Raw genomic sequence first — 11,182 nt, forward strand, 5'->3', positions numbered from 1 at the left:
TTGGAAAATGGCTGCAATGAAACAAAGAGTGAAAAATTTAAAGGGGTCTGAATACTTTCCGTACCCACTGTACATGTATATATTGTAAAAAGATTAGCTAACCTACATAGCCTACCTGGCACCACCAGGCCTTATGGCAAAATAAATGGAAGAAACCTGGTCTAGTGGGGCCCATAGAGGGAGCCACCACTGCTCGGATGGCTTGGAGTGTAAAATGTGCCATGGACACAATAGTTGGAACAAAAGCTAGAACCAAGATATGAGCTATAATTCAGATATGATAGGGAGATGACAAAGAACATAAAAAAACATGATCATGACGAAAAGATCAGTACACAACTCCTCTGCTGGGTAAAGTCACATTGATAGTATAACATAGTAGTAGTATACGATAGTACTGATACGGATATGGAAATGAAGCGTTACTACAATAAATCATCGTAGTTCACACTAAGCTTGATGTTTTGGGGGGTTTAAGAAAAGGTGTGATATTGAACAGTAATCAGAGTCCTGTTTGACACACTGGGAACACTGGCTAGCTTTAATCAATGTAGAGAAAAGGGTAGACTTTATATCTTCACCTTATCTAACCTCTGTCTTTCTGTTCCAGGGACAATGGTTAACATGGAACAGATTGATGCTAACCAAAGTGAGACTAAACAATTTATTACTATTTTGCCACAAAAATCTGATAAAACTGTGATAACTTAAGAGCAACACATTAACTTAATCAAAAGTGTAAAGGTCAAGGTGTCATTTTTTTCCTTTCCAGTTAAATTATACTGTATAAAGCATAAATTCTATAGTATTATGTATTTATTTATTGGCTTTGCAAACGTTTAAAAAGAAAGGTAATGATCAAGGATACATTGTGTTTGGGTAAACACAACTCCACAAGGCACCATCTATTGGGAATATGCTGCAATGTAATTGGAATCATTGTCTTTAAAATCACATACTTAATAAAAAAAATGACATGACATGATGATGACATGATGATGTTGCAATACTTATCAAATCACACACTATGAAGAAATATGTTTCATTGAAAGCTCTACAGAGTTGAGTATTAACACAATACATTTAATATAGAGTATGTGGCTTAAAAAAAGCTTTTTAGAAATAATTGACAGTTCAATTGTAGTGATGAGGGCGGGGGGGGGGGGGGGGGGGGATTACCTTTTAATGTAGAAAACCAGTGTAGTAAATTTTTTTCTTAGTTTTGCAAGTTTTGTGAAATTACTGGATGTAGAATATGGCTGTAAGAATATGATAAAATAACAAACAACTAACTAAGGATTGGTATTCCAGTGTGATATCTGCTCTATTTGGCTACATACGTTTTTTAATGTAACCCAACACTGCAACATTTTGAACAGAAAGGAGGGTTAGCAATGGTCAACAGAGGAGAACTTGAACATGAACTAATCTACACAACAAAGCAAAACATGCAATATTGGAGTTGATTCAAATGGGAACGCAGACCGTGACAAAGATCAAAAGAAGAATCCATTTGAAAAAAACTTACCAAATATGTTACGAACACCTTGCTTCTCTGTCAAGTAGTCAATATAAGGACCAATCTCGGGTAGATTGATTTCACTGTTTTGGGAAATTGTGAAAAATATAGGCCTACACATTTTGCAAAAAAAGAACACCAGGTCTAGGATTGTGCCAAAGATTTCAAATATGCCCAAGCTCATCCCACACTTCCACACACATCTAACACAACACACAGTGCTGGATTCATGGGAAAACAAGCAGACACAGAGAAGTAGGTTATACTTACCCTTCTCTGGTAAATGGAGTAAAAGTGGCTGCAATTAGGCCGGTCAGCTTTTTATCAACAGAAGGGGCCATGACTGAATATATACCTGACCTACAAACAGACATATCAGACATGATAGGTGGGTAAGAAACAAAGAAAGAATAAGGCTCAAAATACAGAAAGAATAAGGTAGCCTACAAAAAAGAAGCGGCTATTCCAGTGGTAACTTTGGTGACACTATCTTCTTAAAAGCCAGATTTACATGAATACCGTTACAGCATCTTAGATAAACACAATTAAGACACAGGCTATAATGCTTGCAGCGACCTGTTTATGACGAGAACAAGATCCGGTGGAAAACTACTGAATTAAAGTCAACTGTGTGCTCCAGCCTACCTGTGCGTGCTTTTCCTACTGTGCGATGTGGACATCAATTGTGTTTCTGGGGAAGTGGGCTACTGGTTTTAACTTGCTTTTTTAGGAAACAAGTCAGAAATGTGTTGATGTCATGTGAAGCCATTTAAGCGTCAAGTGATGCCGCAAAGCGTATTGGGAAATGTAGTTACTAAAGGAAAAACACAAAACAGCTAGATAAACACGGACTACAACCAATTGAGAGTCAGGACATACATGAAGCTCACATTAGAAATAGAACACTATGTGTTTCCAATCACTTTAAACATATTTAGAGGTTTGAATAGTAGTTACTTTCATTTATAAAACATTAACGCTTTCACTTTTCACTTGTTGGTGGATGATATTTTAATATTGTAATATATTTGTGTACGAAAAAAACATATCTATATAGGAAAATGGAAGTCGTTGAAACGTTGCATTTAATAATTGCAGGACTGCACTTTGATGATTACCATGGCCTTAGAATTGTATTATTGCTTGAAAAAAAAATATACCCGTCTATTTATTTTGATTAAAGATTACATTCCGTTGTCACGAAGGAGGGCGTTGAGAGATTCTTCTGAACTGAAAGGCAACAAAAGTGACATGTCTGATTAGGGTTTTAGTTTCCCTAACCTTGACTTTCAGGTTACGACACTAACGACTTATGCAGGCTGTAACCCCCTCAAAAGCCATTAACTACCGGTTATCCTTAGGTTAAGTTATATATGCTTAATACTGGTCACATAGCATGGATGTATTAACATATCTCATGTCTAGAGGTACGTCTGTAAATAGTACAATTTGCTCAGCCTGCAAGAGAAAGCTACCTGAGAAGCAAAAGTCAGGGAAAAATACCACAACGTTACAGGAAGCGGATGTTGTTGACAATGTCGTCTTAGCGGCATCCGGTTGTTGAAGACTGTTCGTAGGAAGACTGGCTAGCTTGGCGAAACAACAGCTTACGGCGAAATTGTTCATTTCATAACACGAAGGGCAGAAAAGATAGCTCGGTCAGATCCACTTCTCAACAATGGACGCGTTTTTTGTGGATTTTTCTTATATTATTTGTTTGTCCGTGTTCGCCAGCTCGGCCAGTTAGCTTAGCTGGCTAACTGGCTAATTAAACCCTGACAAGTGCCCGGCTGCTTGTCTGACTGGTTTACGAAAGAGAACTGTCAAGAGGGAGAAATTATGAAGTTATGTCTTTCAAATTTTACAGTTGACACACCAGAGTGATAAGAGGAACCGGTATGAACAGGAGTTGTATAAGGCTGTTGGTTTGACTTCGGTAGTGTGGAGTCATAGATATATCTGTATCTATGGTGTGGAGTAAGTACATTACCGTACATGATTTGTGGAGTAGGATTATAATACAGAACAAGCCCGACTGCGTTGGTTTACAATGAGTCTTAAATATGACAACGCGTCGTGATAACTAAAATTACAACACGTTTCCTTGACTGCTCTTGTGTGAAGACTAGCCACATCTGGAAAATAAAATTATTGTAACTTTCTTATTTAGATCGCAGGATTAATTTGATTTAGCGTGTTTTCTTTGTGGCAGAGTTAAATGTAACGTGTTACGTGTTACGTGTCAACGTGTCACACGTGTACAATAGGTCCGGGTGACAGTCTGGGAAAATAAACAGGTGTGACTCGCAACCTGTTCACGGGAAGTGGAGCAGCTTTGCACTATAACTAATGCCTGGCATTACTCTATCGATTTACACCTCGATCTCTGGGTACTTGAAATAAAAACATTCTTAACTATTTAATAGCATTTAGGGCTGTAAGTGCACATATGAAAGCGCACAGTACATAGTAACTCCTTGACTTCGTCGTCGTGCTTTGGATGTTTGCTGAGCAACGCAGATGGAGTGTAGGTGGCCGAGATTCAGCAACAAGCTAACATGGTTCCATGATGCTTTCCGTACCTATTGATGATTAAGTGGTACATCTTAGGCAAAGCAAAGACCTGCTATATCATGATCTCAGAGGTAAAACATTAATGGGTTGGTGTGGGTTTGTGGTTCTTAAGGGTTTTTGTGGTTTGTGGTGGTTTGAGCTGTTTGGTTAGGGCGGTGGTAATGACTAGGTATTTGCTGTGGGACTGACCAAGTGCCAAACTGTGGTTTTATGTATATTGCTGCAATCTTGCCCACCTACCACAATGCCTGCTGTACTGTTCTCGTTGATGCTACTCGGAGCATTATGCAGCCTCGGAGAGGCCATGTCACGGGAGGAGAAGCTCAGGTTGAGGTAAGCTGAAAAGAAAAACAACACACAGTTTCCTCAGAGTGAAACATGTTAAGCTGACTTATGTTTTTCTCTCACTGAAGGAACCAAGTGGTTGAGATGTTTGACCATGCGTATCAGAATTATATGGTAAGTTATCTGTTTTCACTGGATTCCTTCACAGTAAGAGTCATTTCTAGTTGCAATCTTTTTGGATTTGATTCAGGACAATTGAGCAGCTTATTAGGTGATCAGTACAATTTTCCTTTTTGTATGCCTGCCTACCCATTTTTAGATGACAGAGATCTAATCAGACTGAGCTGACCGCTTATGAACATAAATAAATAAGTGAACGACAAAGCATAGTGTTTGAATTGTGTTTGTGTGTGTTTCGTAGGACCATGCATACCCAGCCGATGAGCTGATGCCACTAACATGCAGAGGAAGAGTACGTGGGCTTGAACCCAGTCGAGGTGACGTAGACGACGCTCTTGGAAAGTAAGTAGCAGACTGCCTTTGTCCCTTAAGATCTAATAAAGCAATGATGACGTGAGTGCAGACACCACACCTGGTTGAGTACTTGCTAGAGGTGGAAGGTGGAGCCAGATTGTACTTGTACTTGCTGAACAACCATTATTACATTGAACAACATTGACATAAATTATAATTACATCATATTACATTAATTATCGCAAGGGAAAATCAACACCCATGCTAAACGTTTTCTCTCTCCCTCTGACAGGTTCTCTCTGACCCTCATAGACACTCTGGATACCCTGGTGGTGGGTATTGGTTTTGGGTGTCTTTTTGGGTTGTCTTACAGTATTTGATTTGGGTTACTATTTTGGGACAGTTTTTAAATGAACAGGGCAGCACACAGTGGAGACATTGATGAGTCCTTTGCAGAATTTAGAGAGAAATGTCAATGTTACTCAATAAAAAATGAATTCCTTATTTAAATATTAGTGGTCTATAATTAAGCCAGATTTTTTTTATAGTTGTGTACTATTTGTCATTGCCAGCTTTTGAACAAGACGACAGAGTTTGAGGCGGCAGTGAGAAGGGTGCTGTCAGATGTGAGGCTGGACAACGACATTGTGGTGTCGGTCTTTGAAACCAACATTCGAGTCCTTGGGTGAGATTGGGCTAGACTATTAACACACCTGTTAATGGTTAATGGATAAACTGTGAATGTGCAGTGCCACATTTAACAGCATGATTACCCTCTTACAGGCAGCAACAGAACAGCTGTCCAAAAACTCCCAAGTGTTAAGAAATCACTGGATTCTGCTGTTATGTAATGTGGTTGTTGGGTGTGCGTGTGTTCAGAGGTCTGTTGGGAGGGCACTCCATGGCAGTGATGCTGAAGGAGGGAGGTCAACACATGCAGTGGTACCAGGATGAGCTCCTACATATGGCCAAAGACCTGGGTCTCCGACTGCTTCCAGCCTTCAACACCAGTAGTGGCCTGCCTTATCCCAGGGTGAGACAACTGCACACAGGCAGAAAAACCTACATTTAGCCTTTAAAACCACAAACAAACCTGCTTGGGCTATTGTGGGTTTAAATAAGGGATGTTAAACAAGAATTGTATATATATACTTGTGTGTTTCTTGTTGTTGGTGGTTCCATACTTTCCGTACGGGATAAAAACAAAACATATTCGGTTCATGGTTTCTTGTAAATAAATGGAGGTTTTTTTTAGAGTATTGTAGCATAAAGACCTTGTCTGTCTACATGAAAGGAGAAGAAACCTACTGAATGTGAAATATTAGTGATGCATTTACTGGAGCCAATAGAAATCTGTACTTTAAGTTGGAAAAAAAAAAGTAAAAACCTTTTTAATTAAGTCCTTGTTTTCACAATCTTGATTTCAAACATTTGGTAATATAAAGTAGTACCAAAAAAAACCCCCAAAACAACTAAGCTTATTCACACACATTTTCAGGAATGTCCAGTTGACATTCGGAACTTCTCGGATGGGACTACATATTTCCATTTTCTGCTTCACTGCTCTGCTCGCAGCGTTCACAGCTTTTGAACTTGTTTTTTATCCACAATCTCTTGCAAACCAAACGGGACTCTAAAAACGGATTGTGTAACGCTTGTTTGTTTTCTTCTGCCTGACAGGTGAACTTGAAGCACGGTGTCAGGGGTCCTGAGACAAGAACGGGCACAGAAACAGACACCTGCACTGCGTGTGCAGGAACCATCATCCTGGAGTTTGCTGCCTTGAGTCGCTTCACTGGGGATCCTGTGTTTGAGGTATCACATTTACGTCAGATGATAAGATCCTCCTATGTCTACATTAACATGTCGTGATCTAAGATGTAGTGCAACTTTTTTTTAAAGCAGATGTAAAAAAACAAACAAAAAAAAAATATGTTGCTTTCTGCTTTTTCGTCATTATTGTTGGGGAAAAAGAACATTTTAAATATAAAAAATCATGAGTCAAGAGATTTACGCTGTAGAGGAAGATTTGTATTTTAGTCATCTAAAGAGCAAAATGGCTATAAGGAATACTTCATTTTTTGACTAAATATGTATAACCTCAGCTAATTATTTCTCAGAAAAACTCTTCTAATACACAAAACTAAACTTGTGGGTCTCCAGCGAGGTCTCTGGTGCAACATCAGCTGTGTCGCTGAACAGCCACACCTTACAAATGGCTTGTATTTCGTCCTTTATCTGTAATCTAGATTATACTTTTGTAATTTAAATATTTTTAGGATCAGGATGCAGACAATTGCTATTATGAAACCACCCTCTTGTTTGACGGCACATGATGTGAAATACTGTAACTGTCCGTTTTCTCATGTATTCACTGAGATCTGAGTTTTTACTTGATGCTAATGGTGGTTAATCAACCCTGTCTCTTGAAGAAAAACAAAATGTCTATGAGAGTTAGGGATCTTGTAGCTGCAGTGGTGTAATAACAAAACATTTTAAGTTTGATATTTTAGTCTGTGCAAGGATATTGCAGCCTTGGACTGGTTCACTTCCTGTCAGCAGTAGACTGATGATCATGCACAGAGTCAATCACTGGGATCTTTCTAACAGTAAACAGCTACAGCAGATTGATTTTTTTTTTTTCTTCTCAAAATCAATAATTCACCCTTCCTCCCACACACACAGGCCCATGCCCGGAGAGCTCTGGACTTTCTGTGGGAGAAGAGACAGAGAAACAGCAATCTGGTGGGAACAACCATCAACATCCACTCAGGAGAGTGGGTCCGCAGAGGTGAGAGAGGGGGGGGGGGGGCAGGATGGAGGAGGGAGTGAAAGATGAGGGTGAAGGGAGTGTTGACAGAAGTAGGGTTGGTGGAAGAGGGGAGGAGGCGGTGGTAGATATGGAGTGATGGGGAGCCAAGGACACGGGAAAGGGTAAATTAAGTATAGAGGGTGATATCTTTCTGTCTGGTTGAGAGAGGATTTGGTTGCACAGATGGTTGATGGATAAAAAAATAGAACATTTGTTTACCATCTGATTTTTCTTGTGTTATAAAGTGATGTATGATTGTGTGTCCCAGACAGCGGAGTAGGAGCAGGAATTGACTCGTACTATGAATACCTGCTAAAGGCTTACATCCTCTTGGGAGATGACCTGTTTCTGGAGAGGTTTAATATTGTGAGTGTGCACACACACACACACACACACACATGCACACACACACACACACACACGCACACACACACACACACACAGAGTAATTTGATGCCTCTCTGTCTTCATAATAGCTTTTTGTCATAGTGGCATCTCAAACATAAAGCAGCGTTTTTTAGGTTCATGCATTTTAGGATTCTGTTGAGTTCTCCAACATAGGAGTTAAAGAAATGCCACAGGCTCCCATTGGTTTGTGTTTGTCAAAGAGCACTATAAGACTGTTATTATATCCTCAATCCTTCCACTTTGTCCGCCCCATTTAGCACTATGCATCTATAATGAAGTACATTAGCCAGCCTCCACTTCTGCTGGATGTCCACATTCACAAACCTCTGCTTCCCGCTCGCACCTGGATGGACTCTCTGCTGGCCTTCTTCCCTGGACTGCAGGTCAGATTGGATCACACGAAGTGAAGATTTTACTCTTCTTATATTTGCCTGTGCCATTTTAGTAACATTGTGCATACTGTTTATGCGGTGTACTCATGTCTCAGGTGTTGAAGGGAGATATCCGTCCTGCCATCGAGACTCATGAGATGTTGTATCAAGTTACAAAGAAGCACAACTTCCTCCCAGAGGTAATCTGTCTCTCTTGTGTATCCAACATGAAAAACCACATCTTCAACTTTAACCGCTCCACAAAAAATGACTTTGTCTCATTTGACCATGGAGTCAACTATTCCCATAAGGCTTCTGTTGTCAACCATAACTCTTCTGAAGTGAACAAGCTTGCATTTCACACAACACGGCTGAATTTTAGCTACGTCTGTCTGTTCTAATTACAATGCTTTGGATGGTGTGCTGACCCCTTTGTCCTTCTCCGTCACTTCCCAGGCCTTCACTACTGATTTCAGGGTACACTGGGCCCAACATCCCCTGAGGCCTGAGTTTGCAGAGAGCACCTATTTCCTTTACAAGGTAATTTATCAAGGAAGCTTGACACTATGCAGACGTTCTCTTTTTCACTGCCACAGTACAGAGGTAAATGCCTATTATCGTGCACCAGATTTAGTTAAATTATGTTAACTGCACAAGGGCTCATTTGCAATAATTTCAGACACACAATCTCCATTGCTGCAGTATTTATGCAGCCTCCAACACTTTGCCTTTTGGCATTCTGGTGTCTTGTAAAAAATGAATAAAGGAAGTTAATATGATAGAATTAGGAGTGGAAGTTACAAATTTGTGTCTGATCAGATTTCACTGGAGCCTTCTTTATAGTTGATGTACTGTGTTGTGTTATGATGTCCCCACTGTCCTCTCATCCTCCCAGGCCACAGGAGACCCGTATTACCTGGAGGCAGGCCGCACCATCCTGGACAACCTCAACCGCTTTGCTCGTGTTCCCTGTGGCTTCGCTGCAATGAAGGACGTACGCACTGGCAGTCACGAGGACAGGTGAGAATATAAAGACTCAGTATTTGTAACATTTGCATGATGCACTACTAAATAGAGCTTGAACAATATATTGGCGGGCCAATATTATCTGGCGATATTAGGCATTTCCTGATCAATCGGTATTGGCATTAAAAATGGCCGATTAAACAAATAAATATTTATTCATCAGAATCATTTATAATGACAAATAAAAGATTCTGATGAATAAATATTTAAAAAATAAAATAAAAACCGACAGGCAACCATGTTTAAGTGTTGGCGTTGCATAGTTTTTCCACCAGAGGGCACTCTACTTTTTTTGCTTTTGTGTTTTTGTTCAAAGGACTTTAAGTTTCAAATCTTAAGTTTTTATTTTTATACACTTTATTTATCAGAACTTTAATATATTTTGATGTTCCTCTATTCTGTTGTGACGATAAAACAAATTGTCTTATTTTAGTGAAAACTTGAAATATCTAATGTTTGGGAAATCTGTTAATGTTTTTTTTCTGGATTTTTTTTAAACATATATACACATATATTGGAAGATCAGATTTTTAAATAACCAAATATTTGTATTATATTGGCCTTAAAAAACCTTTGTCGGACAGGCTCTACTACAAAAAATGTCCACAGTAAAAGCCATTCAGACATGCTTAGTATACGGTATCATCAGATTATCATACTATGACCAATACTGAATTCATGAGGTTAAAATTAATTCAAAATATACGATAGATTTTTTTTTGAAACAGTAAATACACATAAAAATGCAGTCTGTAAAACATGACATGCCCATAACATATGCCGTTTGTTATTACAGTCCCTATAGTAAGCTGATTATAACACAGATGAATAAACCAGCAGTGCTAGCCCTGTGCCCGATATTCTTACGCTTCCTCTCTCCTGTCAGAATGGACTCCTTCTTCCTTGCTGAGATGTTCAAATACCTGTTCCTGCTGTTTGCTGAAGCGGAGGACTTACCGTTTGACGTGGAGGACTACATCTTCACAACCGAGGCCCACCTGCTGCCCCTGTCCCTCTCCACAGCCCCTCACTCTTCATCTATTCCCTCAAACAGAACTGTAAGTAGAACTGTAGTAGTAATGCGTAGCAGGGTGTAGTAGTATGGCGCAGCAAGGCATAGTAATAAAGGGTAGCAAGGTGTAGTAGTAGGGCATAGTAGTAATGCGTAGCAATGCGTAGTAGTAGGGTGTAGCAGAGTGTAGTAGTAATGTGTAGCACGGCGTGGTAACAGGGCATAGTAGTACGGCGTAGTGGGGCATAGTAACGCGTAGCAGGGCGTATTCTTAATGCGTAGTAGGGTGTAGTAGCAGGGCGTAGCAGGACATAGTAGTAATGCGTGGCAGGGCATAGGAGTAGGGCGTAGTAGCAAGGCGTAGTAATGCGTAGCAGGACGTAGTAGTAATGCGTATTAGCAGGGTGTAATAGCAGGGTGTAGTAGTGCGTAATCAACACAATAACATAATTAAAATCTAATTATTAGTGAAAGCATGCACACATTCCAGTTCCTAACAGAATGAACTGTACTCCTTCTACTTCAGTCAGAGGAGGAGCTGGACGACTCTAACTTCGATTGGACCTGCCCTAACACCCGCCTCCTGTTTCCTGACCCCGCCTACCCTCGTAACTTGAGAGACCCAATCCGTAGTGCTGTGGACAAGAGCTGCCCCCGCCCTGCTCCTTACAGGTATGTACACATACAGGGGGGGGGGGGGG

General features: G+C 40.1%; 2 protein-coding genes across 3 annotated transcripts in view; one reads left to right on the forward strand and one right to left on the reverse strand.

Moving 5' to 3' along the window:
- The window catches only part of npl (N-acetylneuraminate pyruvate lyase (dihydrodipicolinate synthase)), a 7,876-nt gene extending 5,512 nt beyond the window's left edge, over positions 1 to 2,364 (reverse strand). The window contains exons 1-3 of one of the 2 annotated variants that reach the window (XM_034882386.1): positions 2,164 to 2,364; positions 1,790 to 1,871; positions 1,529 to 1,602 (exon numbers count right to left, since the gene is read on the reverse strand). In XM_034882386.1, the coding sequence (XP_034738277.1) occupies positions 1,529 to 1,602; positions 1,790 to 1,860 (145 nt within the window). In that variant the 5' untranslated portion in view covers positions 1,861 to 1,871; positions 2,164 to 2,364. Of the gene's footprint in view, positions 1 to 1,528; positions 1,603 to 1,789; positions 1,878 to 2,163 lie in introns of those variants that run through there. The other variant, XM_034882387.1, reaches the window with a different exon arrangement.
- Positions 2,365 to 3,061: 697 nt separating this feature from the next.
- edem3 (ER degradation enhancer, mannosidase alpha-like 3) overlaps positions 3,062 to 11,182 on the forward strand; it is a 13,398-nt gene continuing 5,277 nt past the window's right edge. The window contains exons 1-15 of the mRNA XM_034880468.1: positions 3,062 to 4,426; positions 4,507 to 4,552; positions 4,800 to 4,900; positions 5,145 to 5,184; positions 5,425 to 5,537; positions 5,732 to 5,885; positions 6,533 to 6,667; positions 7,538 to 7,643; positions 7,933 to 8,030; positions 8,330 to 8,455; positions 8,560 to 8,643; positions 8,900 to 8,983; positions 9,339 to 9,463; positions 10,356 to 10,527; positions 11,008 to 11,153. Coding sequence (XP_034736359.1) covers positions 4,338 to 4,426; positions 4,507 to 4,552; positions 4,800 to 4,900; positions 5,145 to 5,184; positions 5,425 to 5,537; positions 5,732 to 5,885; positions 6,533 to 6,667; positions 7,538 to 7,643; positions 7,933 to 8,030; positions 8,330 to 8,455; positions 8,560 to 8,643; positions 8,900 to 8,983; positions 9,339 to 9,463; positions 10,356 to 10,527; positions 11,008 to 11,153 — 1,619 coding nt within the window. The 5' untranslated portion in view covers positions 3,062 to 4,337. The remainder of the gene's footprint in view (positions 4,427 to 4,506; positions 4,553 to 4,799; positions 4,901 to 5,144; positions 5,185 to 5,424; positions 5,538 to 5,731; positions 5,886 to 6,532; positions 6,668 to 7,537; positions 7,644 to 7,932; positions 8,031 to 8,329; positions 8,456 to 8,559; positions 8,644 to 8,899; positions 8,984 to 9,338; positions 9,464 to 10,355; positions 10,528 to 11,007; positions 11,154 to 11,182) is intronic.

This window comes from Etheostoma cragini, chromosome 9 (genome assembly GCF_013103735.1).
Source record: "Etheostoma cragini isolate CJK2018 chromosome 9, CSU_Ecrag_1.0, whole genome shotgun sequence".
Classification (NCBI taxonomy): Eukaryota; Metazoa; Chordata; class Actinopteri; order Perciformes; family Percidae; genus Etheostoma; species Etheostoma cragini.